This window comes from Protomyctophum parallelum (assembly GCF_964188405.1).
Source record: "Protomyctophum parallelum genome assembly, chromosome: 8".
Lineage (NCBI taxonomy): Eukaryota > Metazoa > Chordata > Actinopteri > Myctophiformes > Myctophidae > Protomyctophum > Protomyctophum parallelum.
In genome coordinates, this window is record NC_139703.1 from 26,050,839 (window position 1) to 26,071,405 (window position 20,567).

General features: G+C 41.0%; 2 protein-coding genes across 4 annotated transcripts in view; one reads left to right on the top strand and one right to left on the bottom strand.

Moving 5' to 3' along the window:
* The first annotated feature begins 4,227 nt into the window (after positions 1-4,227).
* On the top strand, positions 4,228-13,729 carry LOC310863574 (golgin subfamily A member 7-like). 2 transcript variants are annotated; one of them, XM_083772019.1, is made up of 6 exons: positions 4,228-4,275; positions 6,321-6,443; positions 6,558-6,710; positions 6,932-7,033; positions 8,635-8,695; positions 11,534-13,729. In XM_083772019.1, exons 1-5 carry the CDS (start codon positions 4,267-4,269, stop codon positions 8,680-8,682), a joined length of 435 nt encoding a protein of 144 aa, XP_083628145.1. In that variant the 5' UTR covers positions 4,228-4,266; the 3' UTR covers positions 8,683-8,695; positions 11,534-13,729. The 2 variants fall into 2 exon arrangements, with proteins under 2 accessions (XP_083628145.1, XP_083628146.1); XM_083772020.1 differs by lacking the exon at positions 11,534-13,729 and adding an exon at positions 10,815-10,963.
* A 2,997-nt stretch (positions 13,730-16,726) lies between these two features.
* Positions 16,727-20,567, bottom strand: part of LOC310863182 (protein FAM107B) — a 41,722-nt gene continuing 37,881 nt past the window's right edge. For both annotated transcript variants that reach the window (XM_083771352.1, XM_083771353.1), the window contains 2 exons: positions 19,879-20,038; positions 16,727-19,487 (listed from right to left, as the gene is read on the bottom strand). In XM_083771352.1, coding sequence (XP_083627478.1) covers positions 19,371-19,487; positions 19,879-20,038 — 277 coding nt within the window. In that variant the 3' untranslated portion in view covers positions 16,727-19,370. The remainder of the gene's footprint in view (positions 19,488-19,878; positions 20,039-20,567) is intronic.

The following is a 20,567-nucleotide window of genomic DNA, read 5'->3' on the forward strand; positions in this document are numbered from 1 at the left end:
GAGAATCTTGCCACATTTTGTATAAGACTTATTTAGGACATACTAAAGGATTTTAGCCTAGGAGCCTTTGTCAAATTTCCAATTTAAATATCAAATTGCAAGACTATCAATGAAATATGTGAAACCCTTCTTCCTTGGCCCACCCATAGTAACCAAAAATCATCAATATTTTACAAGTATATATAACTATGTGTAACCAGGTAGACCTGTTACTATATGGCAGCATCAGCCAGGTGCTCCTTGTTTCAAATTAAGGGTGGGGTTTATTGGCAGACAGGTTTAAAAGGGCTGGGCTGCTTTCATTCAGGGGATCCCCTAGCTTGCTGTAGGGTTGGCGTACCTGAGGAGGACAAGAGTTTAAAGCCATGGCTTTCCTAAATGTATCAGCACACTGGCTGCCTGGTGAATTATTAAGTAGAAATGCCCTTATTCCTCCTCCGTTAGCCTACGCCAGCCAAATGTATGGTAGGCCTATAGTATGTCTTGGTTGTTTATATGATGTTTTAATATGAGTATTTTAAAAGAATAACTACTTTGTGTACAAAACGAAAAGTGAATAAAATGCCTTGTTTGAAATCCCAATATGTCTTATTTCCATGCTCAACCTTTGTCACATGAACCTGTGCTTTCTATTGTTTAAAGAGGACCTTCCCTCTAGAAAAAGGTGGCATAGTATAGTAGGCATTAAGTATATTTAATTATTCCCTCAAAAGTCCCCCCTGCTACATTTGGCATAAGTCGGCAGGCCCAAGGGCCCGAGCATGGAAATTGAGTGTGTAAAAAATAAATGAAAAATTGTGTAGAGTAAACGTATGACATTGATGTATATTTGGATCTGATTACGTGTATTTGATACTGTCAATGGAGTGGTTCTGTCCTAGAGTGATTGAGGAGCCAAGCATCTGGGACCGTGGGAGCTCTAGAGTGCTGTTGCTGTCATGGCTGCATTCTTCACTACTGCTGCTGCTTCCCCTCAGAGGAGCTGTATGAAGAGCATGTGTGGAGGTCCAGAGCTGAAGGTCAATCTATGGAGTGTGGGCATATCGGAGGCCGCACTCCTGTCAACCTCCATCAGCTGACCTCTTGTGTGAATTGCTGAGGAGCCGTGCCAAAGATCCCCTCCTTGGAAGTGGAGTGAGCGACATCATAGCCTAGTGATAGTTTATAGACGGTTAAAGTAAGGTGGATTGCTTACCACATCAGAAGAGAGCGTATACCCATTTCAGCTCAAATATAATTTCAGGCTAATTTCGTTGTACCATACCAATGACTACTAGAATATAGAGCGCTTTAATTTGTGCATATCACTTATTACACTGTTTTTTATTTCCAGATAACACCCTTTAAACCAGCTGCTAAGCAATCATTGGAAGCACTGCAAAGATGCCCATGTGGAAGTCTAACTACTTCATGAAAATCATCGTGAGTTGCTCAATGCCACTTCTAAGCAAAGTTTCACTATGTACCTTGTCCAATTGGTCTGTAGACATTTTTGTCACTTTACAGCAACTGCTGGATGACTTTCCCAAATGCTTCATTGTGGGGGCTGACAATGTCGGTTCCAAGCAAATGCAGACCATCCGTCTGTCTCTGCGTGGCAAGGCTGTGGTGCTGATGGGTAAAAACACAATGATGCGCAAAGCCATCCGTGGGCACCTGGAAAACAACCCCGCCCTGGAGAAGTGGGTTCTTGACTTATCTGTTTCTCACATTCGAGTTTGTACTGACTGCATACCTGGCAGGATAAGTTACAGTGCAGCCTGTGAATCAGAATCAGAATCAAACTTTATTGTCACATCACATTACAAGTAACATGGGTGAAAGTTTGTGCAGGCTCATCATTGCAGTTAAAAAGAAAAAGTGCATAGTACATGACTAATCTACATGGTACAATATGTATGCATATAAAATATATAAGAATGCCAAGCTGAGCACTAACACATCTGTGTCATCAGCTGTTATGACAACAGCACTGTAGCCTTCAGCTGCAGCATGAGCTGCATGCAAGAAGATTCTTGTGTCAGCCTCTTCTTGGTTAGACTGCAGGACTGCCACCTCTGACCACTGATTCTTGGTGATGCACAAGCAGGTTTCCTCACAGGTGACATACGTAGAGCTGTTTGTCTGTAAGCTTGTCCCTCTGCTCCGGTGTCCTCCACTCTGCCACCAGGAACCCTATGAGGTTGGTCTTGTTGTCAGAGCCGCTGAGAAATTTCTTCCATTGCTGAATCCGGTGACCAGGTGCGATGTTCCTGAACTGTACAGCACTGGTAGAGCCCCAGTTTTCTCTCTCTGCATTCTTGATCGAGTCCTCCCTATACACATCAAAGACCACATCAATTCTCTTGCTCCTGGATCCTTCGTGCAGTATTCGAGTCATGGGGCTGCCTGGGTGCCCTCCAGCCTCCACCCACCCACGAGAAAAGAAAGAACCACCAAGCCTTGCCGCGCCCATTTGATACCATAGCTCAATTTTGGGACGCTGGCTCATGTCATCACTTATCACATTTCTGACAGTATGTCAGGAGGTACAACCACATGTTACCACTCAAATCGAAACTCAGAACGATGGGCAGCTTTCTATTGCCATTAGAAACATGTTGGGTCTCAGCATACTGTACACTTTTAAAATGCGTATATTTACTAGCTTTTTTCAAAATCATCATATTTGGGATGGAAATATTGCATTAAAATGCCATTTAAGCATATATAGAAGTTTTGAACAAGTACAATAACCATTCCAAACAATTTCCCATGTTTTAATTATGCAGAAAAGTGGTTTCATTAGTCTTGACACAAGTTAAGGTTCAAAAGTTATCCATATATTTGTTAGGACATTTTGATGGTGACAATATAGGGGTCCACATATTCAACGCATGATAACCACCACTAAGCTACGAGTTTGCAATGGTTATCATGCCAAACTATAAAGTAGAGATGTACAGCTAGTCAGAAAATCGAAAATAAAATTGCCCACCCTTTGGATGCATAACGCGCAATTTGGGAATTTTGGCTCATGGCCTATTGCAGAAGGTGGTAGAAAGGTGGAGGTTTAGGTTTGGGAGACAGGCAGCAGTGGTTTGGTAACCTCGCCTCAGTCACCAGGCTTTCCACCACCTCGGAGGAAAAGTTGTCAATTAAACTTCTAATGCAAAGCCGCTGTAGTTGCTTAAAATCAGGAATTTTATGAATCCGACAAGTTTCTTCAATTACTTATTTGAATAGTTCGTTTGGTATATCCATATTGCAATCCAACTCGTAGCGAGAGTTCGGCGACAATGGTAGCCCCTTTCGGGACCCTACGTAAAACTTTTTTGATATTTTGTTGAGTTTTACGTTGGGTCCCTGCTCGCTACTGTATTTTCGTATGGAAATTCCTAAATGCGGATGTGGAGATTCTCTCTAAAATAGGCCCCGCGGCATGTGCCGCCATTATTTTCCTTGAGTTATTCTGAATTCGGTAACTTTAAGTAGCTATACATCCCGGTGCGAATATCTCCTGTGGCGCGGAAGCCGTTAAGTATTTTTAATCTTTGTTTGACCGATTTGGTCGCTTTATTTCTTCTTGTTTGTTTACCGTTTATTGTACCGCCTCCCGGTGTGCGGTTGGCTTGTGAGGCTACGTCCCTGCCTCTGATCTGCTGTGTCATAGCTATAGCGCCACTAGCTAGCCAGATAGGCGGTACAATGAGGTGTCAATAAACAAGAAGAATCCAAGCTTCCAAATCGGGCAAACATATATTAAAAATACTTAACGGCTTCCGCGCCACAGGAGATATTCGCAAAGGTATGTATGTGTACTTATACTTTACATATTCAGAAAGCCTCATACTGAAGAATATCGTCAAAGAGCGCGGGGAGGCGTTTTAACATGTAAACATGAGCCAGTAAATGTTTTAATCAGGTGGCATGGACGACGCGGAACAGGACCCAATGCACTGGGTCGAACAAATGTCAGAAACTTCAGTAGCATTTGGGTTCTGCTTGGAGGGCTACGACAATGGCAACTGGCGAGTAAAGCCGGGGGGATACTCTATGGGGGGAACTAACATTTTGATCGCGGGGGAGGGGGGATTATTTTGGGTACTTCCTGTTTGTTGTAGGCAAACCATTGCCTACAACATGACGTAACCATATCACCCGCTCCCAACCGGATCATATACCGAAATGAAATGGTGCCCAGGCTAAGATAGTATAGGTCACCAAGTCCGGTGTAACACACGCGGAAGTGGTTCAATCAGACCAGCGACAGGGATAAAACCAAACATGGCTGAGGTGAAGTATTTATATATTGTTTTATTTTCCTATAGTCAAAAGCCAGTACGGTGTTGAACTCGTTTTGGTAATACTGATATTTTGACTCTTGGTGGAGATCAGTCATAGTTGTTGCTGGTAACGTTCTCCTGTCAGTAGATAGCGCAATATTAAGCCTAGCCAGAATTGTTTGGTATGCCTTACCAGCATGTTTGAAACGGAGATAACGTTGGTGAGCACCGTGAGCAATGCTGGAAAACAGATCAGTGATTGATGTAGCCCTACAAGTCAGAACCCAATGGTACTGAAGTTGGTTCGGCACGAATCGATTGGGCTGACCCAGGGGGTTCCGAGAGGGGCTATGATTGATGTTGGCTAGCCCCACAAGTCAGAACCCAATGGTACTGAAGTTTCTGACATTTTTGAGGTTCGGTTCGGCACGATAGATCGAACTGACCCAGGTGGTTCCGAGAGGGGCTAGATGTTGGCCCAACTTGGCCATCTCTTTGAATTGATAGTGAGCCTCAGGCTAGGCTACTGATCCGTGATGTTGGCAGCAGGCTAGCAGCAGGCTAATGTTAATGCTGCTGCCCATAGCATAAGCACTGTGCTATTAAAAATAAAATAAATTTGAAGTTCCAGGCTACAACGTGTAGTCCGTTTTTGCGTTTTTGAAAGTACATCATTTTAAACGAGGAAAAACAGTTAGGCTATGCCATATCACAATATCCAAAACAAAATGGCTATGGTATCTCTATCTCATATATTATGATATTGCCCAGCTCTATTGAAGAGTGCTCAGTGTCAGTAGTCCCATGTCAGTAGTCCCATGTGTAACAAGGTTAGACATCCACTAGCCTAAAGTAGAATCTCTCCATGGCTGGAGCCTGGGGGAGACATTTGGTGTTGGTCTCTCAGTCTCCAGGCCAAAACTAGCTGATCTACATGATCTTTTGGCAAAGACATTTGTTGTAGACAGGGAAAGAATGATACAAGTATTGGGGTCCATATAGCCAAGAATAGAGGGTTTAAGTGGTTAACATACTTACTATCTCCCTTAGAGAGAGGGTGAGAAGTTCAGTCACACGATAGAGACTCGGAGTAGAACCGCTGCTCCTTCGCCTGGAAAGGAGCCAGCTGAGGTCGTTCGGGCATCTGGTTAGGATGCCTCTCGGGCGCCTCCCTAGGGAGGTCCTCGACGCACGTCCGACTGGGAGGAGACCCCGGGGCAGACCAAAGCGCAGTTGGAGGAAACACATAGACTCACTGGCCTTGGAACGTCTCGGAATCCCCCAGGAGGAAGTCACTAATGTTGCTTTGGAGAGGGAAGTATGGTGCACTCTGGTGGAGCTGTTGCCCCCGCGACCCGACTACGGATAAGCGGTTGAAGATGGATGGATGGAACATACTAACCGGAATTAGCCGATAGGCATATAGTATAGCATATAGTACTGGGTTTAGGAATAGGGTTAGGTTTTGGCACTGTTTTACTGAGGTTAAGAATAAGGTTAGGTATAACCATAATATTCTTTGGAACACTACTAGTGGATAAGATGGCTATGTATTGTCCCGGGGTCATTCCTATGTTCCCTGGGTTCTATGTTCCCAGCTTTACAAAGAGATTATGGTTAGAATTAGGGTTGTAAGCGGGGAACAGATACACTTCAATTGTCCCTTACAGCACGGGGGAGACCCGGGTTCAAATCCTGGGCGTTACTAGCCTGGCATGGTCAGACGAATATCACTACATAGATATTAGTCTGGAATCTCTGTGTGGAACCTAGGACTTGATTATCCAGATCCGGCCGGTTAGATTATCAACCGAGAAAACCCTCCCTTTCTACAGCGTCACCAGACGCCCCTGGTTTGGGACGCTCAAGGGGAAAATGCATTTTATTATGCAGCCACTACTCTGTGCAATGCCTTCCCTACAGCCTTCCCTACAGCCCTGAAAAAAAATCTGCTTTTTTAGTTTATAGTCCACATTGGCGTTTTCAAAATTGATGACGCCGTTGTAATTTTTGCCAATGAAGTATTCCATCTATCTATGTCCTTTTCTCTTCCAGACCCATAGTTTACAGGACCTCCAGCAGCCGACTGTCTCCTCCAAGGTTTTTGTCCAGAGAGACTACGGATCTGGAACCATATGCAAGTTCCAGACCAAATTCCCTTCAGATCTCGAGTCTAGGGTATGCGCATTCTTGGCATAGATGTGATGAATATTGACTTAATGTTGCATGTTTTTAAGATTTTGTATAGATGTAAATGTCCTATAAATATGTGTTCAATGTTTTTGCTTTTAGCTTGACAAGCAGCAGTTTGAAGAGACCATCCAAACTCTGAACAACCTGTATGCAGAGGCAGAGAAAGTAGGGAGGAAGTCTTACATGGAGGGCTGCCTAGCCTGTGTCACTGCCTACACCATCTTCCTCTGTATGGAGACGCACTATGAAAAGGTAATGCTGTTATAGCATGGTGCCAAGGCTGGGAAATATATAAATTTTAGTAGGTTTAATTTAGTTAAACCTATTGTCATATTTGATTTTGTACATATCACCCAGCCCTACAGTACATGATGCATGCTGCATCTTGCATATACCAACAATGTTTTGGTTTTTGATCTATATATGATGTGTACAGTGCTTATTCTGAGAGGAATTGCTCTCTCTTCATGTAGGTGCTAAAGAAGATTGCGCTGTACATAAAGGATCAGAATGAGAAGACATACGCACCCAGGGGATTGCTACTGACAGACCCCATAGAGAGAGGCCTCAGGGTCGTATCCTTCATCTACATGTATTATTGGAAAAACTGCATTTTCATAAATGATAACCATTAACAATGTATTCTCTTCTTTTTCTTTTTTTTAATACATTATTTTCAAAGTGTATGACAACGTATGCAAGTTTCACAGAGAGAGAATATGACTCTTTGGGCTGTATTTTGTGTGTCTTAAGTACCAGGTCTTATTCCCTAACTTGAGTAAACTAAAGACCTGGAGGCGTGATCAATGCCATTTGGCTATTCTGAGTGGCCAAAGAGCATTGATCACGCCTCCAGGTCTTTAGTTTACTCAAGTTAGGGAATAAGACCTGGTACTTAACCGTCTTCCTGCCATTGCCGAAGCCCTTCGGCAATTGAAGCATTAATTTGATATTAACGCTTGCTGCCATTGCCGAAGCCCTTCGGCAATTGCTCTTTTATAGTGCTTATGATTGATCAAGCCATAATGCTACTCACGTTAGCCGGTTAGCTAGCAATGTTGTTAGCACTGCACTGGATCGTTCATATTAATTCACCGTCGCCATAAGAATCCATTCTATCCGTTTCTTTCAATCGCCTGTATCTCCTATTCCTTGTCCCAGATGGCATTTTTGGTCAAAACAGCGTTTCTTTGACGGCACGAGCCGACGTTGTGGATGGCTAAAATGTACCGGCATGATTCGATCATGTAAACAAAGGTTGTCTTGGCAACGTAAAGCTGGCAGGGATAAGCTCACTTCCGGTTGAGGCAAAATTTGGCTTTTCAAAATAAGAGCTCAAATTAAAAAAATGCTGGCATGAATTAGGTCCTAATTTCTCAATAAATGGCAGCAGTAAAAGGGTTAAGACACGCAAAATACAGCCCTATGTTTTTTACATTTTCTCCCACAACTCCTTTCCCAATCCTCCCCACCCACCCACCATCTTTCCCCACGAGGCCAGACATACAAACAACATACATACACAGTATAAAACCAATAGGTTAAGTAAGATACAATAAGATACAAAGATAGGGATCACATGGTTATGTTCACAGAAATGATTAATAAACAACTTCAAATTGGGGTAAAATAATTACAAGTAAGATGTAGTCTCTTCTTGCGCTCAAGATTGAACCTGCTATTTAGCCATGCTAGCGGCGGGGCTCTAAGGTACAGGTATATTGCTTTGGTCCCAATCAAGATATTTTGAAAATTTATTTTCTTCCCTCAAGCAATTCCATGGCCTTACAACTCGGTCACAGAAATGTTCTCATATTCCAGTCTTCGTTATGTTTTCTGGCCGAGTGGCATGTGTTGAAGCTTAACGCTAATACATAACGTTCATGTCCTACCCGGGACTTGAAGATAGCTGAATACCAATGCTCCTCTCAGAAGAGCAATCTGTACTTTGCAGTCTGCTTTTCTTGATGTGAGGGTGGTGATGAAGGTGACAGACAATTAGAAGCTTGACTCCAGATAAGCCTTAGTGCTATAAAAAAAAAGAACAAACTAAATTGTAGCCTATGTAGACATTTGTTAAGGATCTTAATGTATAACTTATTCTATTTTTGTAGCCAATTCTACAAGTGCTACTATGTTTTTGCTGTTTTTTTCCCCTTAACAAACTGTTCTTTAGGTTGAGATTGCCATCTTTGAAGACCGAAGCATTGGGTCAGGAAGATAAAGGACTCTAAAAGGTGTGTGTGTGTGTGTGTGTGTGTGTGTGTGTACGCGGTCAAACTTCACTTGCATACTACCAGTAATAGGCTAGTATAGAAGTACATCCATGTATTACTGGACACTTTCTGATATCTTTAACTTATAAATGTTAATGGAATCAATGGCGCTCTAATCACAGCAAAACCTTGCCCAAATTCGGAGTCACACAGTACATGCGTCATAGATATGTCATAGACGACTGACATCAAATTATGACTGTTCATATGAAGTCCAAGTTCCGTATTTAGCCACGTCATTTTTTTTCCATATGGATCCCCATCATTTCCCGATTTTTGTTATTTTGTTTTTGAGGTACTCCAACATCTATCTGTCCATATAGGGGAGCAGTTAGGGGTTAAGTGTCTTGCTAGGGACACTTTGACACACAGCTCGGACTGGGAGGCAAACTGGAGACTATTTATTAAATGTTATAATTTTGGAACCTAACGCTGATGCCAAATGCATGCTTCCACTCTCAACTTAGTACATTAACGCCCGGGGTTATGTAATCCATTAACCCATTCTGAACGGACACCCATTTTGGTGTTAGCATCATGTTATGCTTTAGCTATTGAAAAATAGCAGATCTACAAGCTCATAGCGCGCCACCGAGTGGTGTGCTACGAGCTTGTAGGTCTGCTATTTTTGAAAAATCGAAGAACAACTGACATTTTTAGAATCTGATCTCAGGTCAGAATGGGTTAATCAGACCAGTGTGTGTCCAGTGGAAACCTCGTATGAATCTGATCTCAGGTCAGAATGGGTTAAATCATAGCGCCCAGCGATTTATAACAGTGGAGCACTTTTACAGACGGACCGGATGTTATCCCGGATCATGTGGCTGAAGCAGCTAGATGTAGCCAAAACACTCCAGAGGCGTTCGACAACAACGGGGTATGATTTATTCTACCGCGACTAGCGACGGGACCGCGGTGGGCTGTCTAACACATAATCTTTGCTTAGAATCGGACGGAATGATTTAGATCAAGAGTTATTAACGTCTCGTCAGCTAAACGGGGGGGGGGACATTTTCAATGACTTCCCACTGTTGCGCAACATCGAATGTTGCGCAACAGACGCTCCCAGCCTGTGGAGCTATGCGATCGGTTTTGATATCAATAATATCCGTCCTTTTGATCAATTTCCGTCCTGGGCGCTGGGTGTTACTAATTGAAAGGGCGGAGAACTTCGTCCTGTGTGCTCAGGGTGTTAAATAATGAAATCTATTGTATAATATAACTATTTTCTTATGCATTATGATTGTTTTTCTGGTGAAGGCTATTCGATTTGTGAAGACTGTACTGTAATTTATTTTCCTGTTCAGCTCTTTATGTTAACTAAATTGTGACATAAAATATATTTATTGAAACCACTACCAGTAATCAATGTACCGGTGTATATATACATTAAGCTATAGAGCGTCACAGTCCCGCTCCCTACAGGGCCCAGGAAATTATTCCCCGTTCATTTTACTCATAGACATTTCAAAAAGTATTTATTTCGTACAAAGTCAACTTGAGTTGTGACGATTCATGACGACAAACACAATTTTTCGGGCCGGACAAATAATTAGAAAGAAGAAGAAAACGGGAGATTTACAACCCTTTATTTTTCTTCTTTGTAATTATTTGTTCGGCCCAAAATGTTGTTGTCATGATTTATCACAACTCGAGTTGGCTTTGTCCTTTTCTTTACTTTTTGAAAAGCCTATGGAGAAAATGAACTGGGTATTCACTTATGGGTCTCACATTGTCATGAAAGGGGGCGGGACCGGACGCTCTATAGCTATGTATACATAAGCCATGAATATTGGGTCTCAATCATGCTCTTTGATTAAAACAAACGAACAAAAAAACAACAAAGCACTAAACCTGTAGAGCAGGTCGAACATCAACTAGATAATGTCGATAACGGCAATACAACGCTTTAAGCCGTTAAAATGTCAAAAATGTTGCCAGGGTATGCTGACGTTCAATGACCATGTAAAGCATCTGTGCAGAACCATCTCAAAAATCATCTCAAAAACATCTCCAAACTCCGCCCCTTTCTAACCCAGTCAGACGCAGAGAAGCTTATCCATGCCTTTATCTCTTCTAGACTGGACTACTGCAACACCCTCTTCAAGTATTCAGAAGCTGCAATACATTCAGAACAGCGCTGGCAGGGTCCTAATGACCACATAACACCCATACTTTTCACACTGCACTGGCTCCCCGTTTAAAGGACAACTTTAGTTTTTTTCAAACAAGGTTCATGTTTTAGGTTATTAGACAAAGGATTGACTACAAGGTCCTGCTAATCACATACAACTGCATAAACGGACATACCCCTCCCTACGACCCTACCTACAGAAATAAATCCACTCTCCAAAAACAACCTCCACCGTACCCTCAGATCTGCGAACAAAGTTCCACTCCAGGTTCCAGATACCAATCTGCGCACCATGGAGGACCGGGCCTTCTGCTCGGCAGCACCGCACCTGTGGAACAGCCTCCCCATGGATTTGAGAGTGCCGCAGACTGTGAAATCTTTTTAAACAGACCTGAAAACATTCCTATTTCGGAAAGGCCTTTTCGTGTTAAATGGTTGTGACCGTGTCGTTTTGCGCTTGACCTTTTTCTTTTTTAATAATTATGTGTTTTTAACCATGTACTATATACTGTAGCACTCTGGGATTCCTTGTGAATGAAAAGTGCAATACAAATAATATTCATTATTATCATTAAGTGACGAACCAAGTTAAACTAGTATTTTTTGTATTGTTCAAGTCTGCTGGCAAGTCTAATGCTTGTGATTTCTCGTATTTCTCTATACAGGCTCACCCTCTGGCATACCGGAACCCCTCCGCAGTGTGTGTAGGCCCCCCACCCCCAAGGTAAAAGGGCCCCACTATAGGCTGTTACAGGATTTTAGACAGTTAGGCCGTCTTCTTTCAATCGCCCCTTCCATTTGTTTCTTTTACAAATCAAATCCTTCCTACACTTTACAGTTTAATATAGAATACAATATAGCCCGGTTGACAGTGCACAGATCATGTGCTCCTTTCGGCCACAGGTTCCAGAGTTTCAGTTTGACTCCCGATGGTTTGTCTCGCGTATGTCTCTCCTCTTTGCCCTCGGTTTCCTGTCTCTTCACAGTCTTAAGAAACTAGGTGTGCTCACTGGAGAACTTCTGCAAGGAGGCACAGGAAAACAATGCATATTATTCATACACACAAGCATTTCCTGGTTGATAACATTAACATGTTATCCTTAACATGAAGGCCTAAAAGGTAGTATTGCCCTCTTGCACTCAAAAGGTGCAACTTTATATTTACTTAGTGTTTGTATACTGACGAATGATAAAACTGCATATCTGTCTGTGCAGGTGTGCTTGTATTAGAACTTAAAGCCCAAGCCCAACCAAGATCACACCTTGATACTTTTGTTTTTGCCCAAACCTGATTTTAGCCCAACAGTTTCTTCCTGACTTTATTTATGAAAACGGCTTGGAACAAATATGTAAATTTAAAACCTAAACCCGGCCTGTGAAATATGAGAGGGGAAAAAAAGAACAACCCAACCCGTAATGGGTTCGGGTTCAGGCAGAGATCTTAAGCTCTAGTATGTATGTGTGCCAGGCATTTATTGCAAGTGTCAATTTGGTTAATTGTTTCAAATAGGACAAATTGTAAAACATAGTTGAACATGAATGCTGAAACTTTACTTTACACACTGGACTAATTGGAGGGGGCAAGGTATGTTTGTTGCCAGTGGGTTGACCACTTTGACCTGATACTTTGTCTGGCAGGAGTCATACAAACGTCACCTCCACCTAGGAGGATGTAGATGCATTTGAGTAATTTTCCTGATGTTTATAATTCTACAGTGTACTTTTCCCTATATGTAAATTGTTCTGTCTTTTTATACATAAAAATAAGTGTCAGTTATTCTGGTAAAACTTAACAACATTCAGAAAAGAGTGACCGTTGTACGACATATCTCTTGAAAGTTTAGTTAAATTTGTCTTTTTTGACAATGCAGTGATGTTCATCATGATTTTATCTTATGCAGTTAGTTAGAAAGAAGTGTCTCTATATTTATATACTGTATGGGGAGAGTTGTTTAAAGCCCAAACCACACCAATGGGTCGAGACGCTACAAAACGGTTTTAGCATTGGTCACAGCGGTGTGATATGTCCTATTGCACATCGGCGCATGGTGGCACATGTCCACGCAATTCAAAGGAGCTTTATTTGCATGAGAAACGCTCGTTTCCTAAGTGGGGGAGGGGGGGGGGGGGGGGTTGGATGCAGCCTCAAAGTGAACTTTATTCAGGCATCTATTTTGTCGCCGTCCGACCTTTCTAGCCTGTGTTATTAAAGAAAAATGGGCGATAGTGGTCAAAAGTCAATCGAAAACTGGCGAAAATGGCAGTTTTTCAAGATGTTTTGGCAAAATATCTCTGTAATGGAAAGTCTAATCTGCTCAGTTCAACGCTTGTTGGATGCATGATTTTGAGGACATTTCCGCATAGTTTACCGTTTGGTTGCAAGGAGTTGCATTGGCGACCCATTGGTCTGGTTTGGGCTTTATGTCTGTAAAGGACACTCATCTGGTTAGGGTTCCACAGTATTAATAACTTGGTTGTAGGTTTCACTGAGACACTTTATATGTATCTCTGCATGCATGTGATCTTATTTGGGGATATCATGTTTTGCTTATGAAATGCACACAATGAATGCTTCTGAGATTTTCTTCAGGTCAAGTAAATCGGTGTATCTTAAAAGGATCCCTGGCTAATACGACAAATATGTCTTAAAACATTATAATTGCCCTCTATTACTAAAAAAAAATACCTTAAATATTTTATTTATTTCATAAATAGAGAATCTTTCACTCAATAGGGACTGCTCCTGTCGCAAGTTGATGATGTCATATATTCATGTGTGGTCCAGCTTATGGAATGCACATGCTAATAAAAAATATTTTAAATATTGCTTTGATTGCTCATATTAACTTTAGGAAGTATTAAGTTGTTATTAGCATATGCATTCCTAGCCCTGTAAACATGACTCTCGTATTCATACGAGAGTCATGACGCAACTTCACCCTGGTTTTTGCAGACGCTACATTTACAAATAATTAAAATATATAAACATTCGCATTTCAAATATAAAGTACTCACAAAGTGTCCCACGGGTGTTAGTTAGTAGCAGCGCCAGCGATTAGAATTTCTGCATCCCGCGTTGTTTAATAAAAAGCATTTTTATCCGAGGTGTTATTTTGCCATTGGCTTTCAACTACCCGCCCCTATCGGTCGGGAGGAGGGTGGCACTCGGTGTGTTCGATATAGGTACGCTGACCGCCCTGCCAATACAGACTAATAGGCGAGTGCGCTCCCGGTGTGCAACTGTGGATTTCCCAAACGAACCCCGTTTGAAAAAAGTAGCCGGAGAGCTCGGACAAAAATGCTTTTTATTAAAGAACGCGGGACGCAGCAATTCTAATCGCTCGCGCTGCTACTAACTAACACACGTTGGACACTTTGTGAGTACTTTATATTTGAAATCTGAATGATTATATATACGGAAATCTTGTAAATGCAGCGACTGCAAAAAACAGGGCAAAGTTACTGCATGACTGTCATGATAATCATCATGGCAGTCATGTTCCAGGGCTAATGCATTCCATAATTCCATAGGGCTAGACCACACATGGGCATATGACATCAACTTGCGACGGGAGCAGTCCCTATGAGTCCCCCCTGAGTGAAAGATTATCTATTTATGAAAGTAATTAAATATTTATGGTGTTATTCATTTGTAACTTTAGTTATAGAGGGCAAGTATAAGACATATTTGTCTCATTCGCCAGGGATCCTTTAAAAAAAAGATGTCAATAACACATACGTATGGGGCTACAGTATATCACATTTTTCTGCTTTATTATTGTACCAATGCACAAAGCTCCTAAATGGCCATGAATAGTCCTGTGAATATACATTATACAGTATGTGAGCTGTATCCTTGGTCTGAACAGTCACTGCTATTTCAAATGTTATACTGTACCTGTTTTTAATGGCCACAAATCACCCAGAAACCTTAAATACATTTCATTACTCCTTTCCATAAATGTGTATAGTCTTGTCTAAATAAAAGCTCCTTTAATGTAAATATGTTGCATCCTTTTTTGTTTTACTTCAAATACTAGAATAATGGAATATGAATAGTATGTAAGGCTACTAACGTTTGTGGAAACGGCAAATGGGTAATATATTACACACCTTGGTAGAGTCGTAACATGTGTGTGTGTGTGTGTGTGTGTGTGTGTGACTGTGTGTGTGTGAATCACTATTTTACAATATCAATAACGCATTATGCTGTTGTCAAAACAAGTTGAACAGCATGAGTGATATAATGAATGAAAACATACAAATGATATTTGAATCATAGTATTACTAGCATTGTACTCTACATCTACAAGAATGATATACATACTGTACATCAAAGTGAAAATAATAATTATATACATTGCCCAGTGGCTGCTCACTTCTCATAATAGTTAGGATGGGTTAAATTCAGGGGGAAGACTTTCCAACATGGAACAATCACTTAACCTGAAAATGTATAACCTGTGCTTCCTTGACTGGGTGCTACATACATACAAGTACATGCATACATAAACAGAAGATTAAAATGCAATAATTAAAACAAATTTAAAATGCTCCATACACTCCAGAGTGAGGCAACCACACACTTTGCAAAAGTTGCGACAGGAAGCTGTAATCTGTTTGTCATTCCTGAAGTAGCCTTGAGACGGACGGACCCCACCTGGAAGGAGGAAACGAGTCAGGCCAAAAACAACCTGGCGAAGAACTCTGACCTCTGAACTGAAGATGGCAAACCTAACATGGGGCGAGGCACAACATGCTGCACCGGATGGGACCTGATGGACGCCTTATGTTCCACTGGGAACGAAGAAGAAGTAAGACTGATGTTAGGTTCACTCTAGGGCAGAGGTTCCCAACCTTTTTATACCGAAGTACCACCTCAGAAAATATCTGGCTCTCCATGTACCACCATAATAACTGATGTTAAAATACAGGAGAGTAGACCCCGTCCTATTCAGCTATACACAGTTAACACAGGAGAGAAACCAATAATGCTGCTGCTCTGACAAAACTGTCTAATCACTAATCGGTACAAATGATGATATTACTAATGTGATAAATCCGTTCTCATGCTCATTTCAGCATGGCTGGACAGCCTATTTCAACCAATTGCTTGGTCAGAAGAACTACCTCTAGTAATGTAAATATTTCATTCAATTTCTGTCTTTTTTTGGGCAACTCCTCTGTGTACCACCAGAGGGGGCTCAAGTACCAGTGGTTGGGAACCTCTGCTCTAGGTGATACTGTTTATGTACTTTGGAATAAGCAGAGCACGAGCTACCAATGTTTCACTTGTAAGGATAATCCAAACGTCCACTAAATGCCTAAATTGTAATGCATATACATTACAATCTATGTTAAAACGTGGGGTGTTGGCCCAGGCGGTGGCGTAACCATCTAGGCACCCGACTGGTAATACAGTCGCAGTGTGCCGCGGGTTTGACTCCCGAGCCCGACACGGCCTTTACTGCATGTCTTCCCCCATCTCTCTCCCGTTTCCTGTCAGCCTACTGTCTGTCCCTTCAAAAAACCAATAAAAAGGCGTAAGCCACAAAAATCTTAAAAAACGTGGGGTGTTGCGTACGCTTTCCACCAGGCCTCAAAAAAACGCTGCGAATTCCATTGTTCCAAGTAATTAACGAATAAATGAACAAGGTTGTGCAAATGTTTTGATAATAAGATACAATTTGGCTTTTAAAGCCCCTGGTGCATGCTTGCTCATTTTCTTCACCCTTCATACAAGGATATCGTTTTCAGGCCTTGTGACTGTCAAAAATAGCACACGCTTTGTGAAGTGAATAACAAAGTAACGGCTGATTAAAATCTTTAGATCAATAAACAGTTAAGTGGCTTCAGGAATCAAGGCAAATGTTTAATTTAATACAAGTAAGATGTCCAAATAATTATACGTTGTAAGCAAGGTATAAACATGATACAATTAGGAAAAAGCTGCATAATAAAAACAATCATCATTGATTTAAACTGTACACAAGTTACACCATGTCATTCTAAAGTGCTATTTCAGGAGGAAATCATTAAAATCTATTCAAATGATTGCAATAAAACATGGACAACATAGCTATTTTATTATTACACACAAGTACTCATTCAAATTAGACCTTACTTACACTTGTCACTTTAATACAAGTGTGTGATGGCTTGTGTCTCTAGGACAGTGTTTGTAAAAATAATAATGGAGAGAATAAAGGTTCTAGTTCTCAGTTAATTGAATATCTATCAGTAAAAGTTATTCTACAATATACACAGTATCATTGTTTGAAATAAAAGCCACTGATATTTTTGATCTGCGATGTTTCACTGACCAGCCTGCCGGACTGCTGGCCTAGTGGTCCAGGCACTTAGGCTCTAATGTATACAGCCTGACAGCGCGTTGGGGGTTCGAGTCCCAATCTCAAGGGCCTTTCCTGCGTGTCACTCCCCATTTCTTCTCCCCGTCTAACTTCACTTCACTATCTATAAAGGCATATCAAGCCCCCCCCCCAAAAAACTAAAAACTAAACAAAAATTAGAACATGAGATAAATGTGATCATTCCTGCATCAAATTAAGTAACACATATTTATTTTATCTGTGCTTACTTTACAGTCTTTAACCTGCATTTTCTGTCTTCATTGACCTATCTAATCAATGACAGCTCAGTGTTAACTTAATGGCAGAAAGTTACATGAGTGACAAGTGTAATTAAGTACTTTAGAATCCTCTGTATCTGATCGAGATCCATTTCCTTCCCCTGTCTGTTGGGGGTAGGTGAATAGCTGTGGTCCAGTGAGTAACTATATCATCATAAAGTACGTATGAATGACATTTGAATATAGTGGCTCCGGTTGATTACATTATACAGTACCTACTACATACATTCTTTGGGGTGTGGCTGCACTGAAAATAAATTGTATAGTGGGCAGGGTAGGTCTACATGTCTCACCCTGGAATAGTAACACAATTTATTTATAGTGGAAAATGTAAATGTGGGATACTCGGAGGCCAACAAGTTAAACATCAAATCATGTAACGTCCTAAGTGCATTAATTATGACACTATGATTTGATGATGATGGCATTGCATTGATGCTTGTTGGAAGGGAAGGCACAGCTAAAGACAGGATGTCAGTGCAGAACTTACTTCAAAACTCTGTGTGAATTATTTATGTATTAAAATTTTAATTAATCTTTAATACACCTGGGACAGCAATTTTGCCAGTGTTATTAATTATTGATTATTCAGTGGCAATCATTTGTTTTAGCAAGTGTTGATATAAACATTGTTTCAGAGCTGTTAACATAGATGTCGTTGACATGAGAACACATTTCATTATGGCCATAGCTTGGAAAATGTAATTCCCCAATCCCCAGAGAGATTTTCACAATGAATATACTTTCTTACTCATGGATATGACATCATGCATATTTTTGGTTTGAATTACTTCCGGTTATCTCAACTAATTTCCTTTCTCGACTTTTGGCGAAACTAGATTTTCACTGATTTGTCATTTTGTACAAAAAAAACAAGTGAAAAGAAAACAGAACAGTGACATCACATTTCATTCAGCATGGTCTTCACCTGGTTTTAAAAGCCGCGAGTGTTAACTGCCAACCAAATTCATGAATTAAACAATTTGTATAAAAACAAAATAAAAATCACTGTCATGACAATACATCTGGACTTGAGAGAATAACCTTCGGCCAGAGCTTTCATCAAAATCAGCTGTAAATAAGCCCTGTGTGGTGATGACCTTTTTTAAATGTGCAATCACGATGAGACAAATACATACACTGTGACAGTAGGATGAAGCCACTTACAACATTTCCAGTGTCAAACACAGACAGGTTAATGTTAAGCTAAAACATCCTTTTCACTGTTTAGCACTGTTATAACTAGCTATGTATGGTTAGACCCTCCACATCCTGTCACGTTGGGTGGAGATAGCCTACTGCATAATCGTCTAGCAAATACATAGTTATCCGTTATCCATATGCGCTCAGCTCATGTGCACATATAGGGCACAATGATGGGAGTTATATGGAGGTTATAACTGCACTTCATTTGAAGAGACAAATGCAGGAAAAAACTAAACAAGAAAAATGTCTCGCTCTTGCAATGAATACTGTAGCTGCCACCTTATTTGCCATCTCACTTCTCTACCTAGCAGCAACTAAATGATTTCCGCATATAGGCTATGTCGTGCAACTTTGCAAAATTACACCCTCTCGACATTTCTGTGGCGGGGATGAGACTGCTTGCTCCTAACTCAAAAACCCAGACACTGTCTTTGTTTGCCTATTTACCTTTAGTGTAACAGTTAAGGCATTGTTCCGTGACCTGCTGGGGAGAGCAGTCCTTGTTAACATTTCCTTGCTGATGTCTCAAGCTGTACATCTCAACTGACAGACGAGGCCATGCCAGTAGTACCGTGTGCACACACACATGCTTGTGCTTTCAATTACCGGGATATTCCATTAGCTGTAAACCTCAGACTCTTTGCTCTTTACACCTCTTTCTCTCCTTCACCGTGAAAAGATGTCCGTCTTAAGTTCTCCTTGACTTTGACGAACTCAGGAGCTTTCAGGGTTTCCTCTTGTTCCTTTTCCTGCTGCTTCTCCAGCTAGATTACAAACGGAGGACAATATTGGGGGTTGAGGAAAGAAGCTGAGGCTGAAACACGAGTTAGACAATATACACAGACTTGAGTGTTGCTGCTGCGACACGTTGTGAACTTGTAAATCGGCTATTTTAGAATAGCCAAGGTTTTGTAAAATATTTTTTGCAAAGTAACTAGTAACTAAAGCTGTCAAAAAGTATAATATTTTCAGTGAGATATGTATTTGGGTTAGCGTCTTCGTGGAGAAGAAGTATAAAGTATTGAAAAGTAGTATTGAAAAATGGAAATACTCAAGTAAAGAAAAACTGAAGTACCTAACATACAGTAGTACATGAGTAAATGTACTTATAGTTAGTATCCACCACTGGTATGGTGTCAGCGCTGAAACAAGTACCTCTTCCAGTTTCTGTTGCCTCTTGAGGAGCTCCTGCTCCAGAGGTGAGATCTTCTTCCTGGCTTCTTCCTCTTGCTTCCTCTGTCTAATCATCTGTTCTCTCTTCCTAGCTTGCAGCACGCGTTGCAACTCCGGCTTGGTCTCCACACTAGCACTGCCCCTGCATCCCAGCCAGGACCAGTCACAGGTTAGATTTGAACAGTAGTGCAATGACGTATTCAGATCTTTGACTTAAGTCAGTGGTTCTCAAACGTTTTTGAGTTCAAGGTCCCCCTACAGTAACTGAGAGTGTACACATGTACTCTCAGGGGGGTTGTGAGGGTTCATTTGGAACCACCTCAAGGAACCTTGAGGGTGCCTGGACCCCACTTTGACTTAATGAAACGTAGCAATTCATGTATACCACAATATTTGGACTTTACTTAGTAAAGGTCCTGCATTCAAAATTACTTACTTAACCTTAAAGTCTATATATTTTGTTGACCATTATGAGTTCCATTTTCAATTAATGTTTTATTAACCGATTAAGTCATGCGTAGAATAGTGACATGTGGTTAAGTTAAAGTACAATAGTATGACTTTACATATCAAAATATACTCAAATTGGCAAAGATCTACGTAGTTATTATGCAGAAAATCTATTTCAGTATCATGTTATTTATTATTGACTTTCCATTCTCTAACTATGT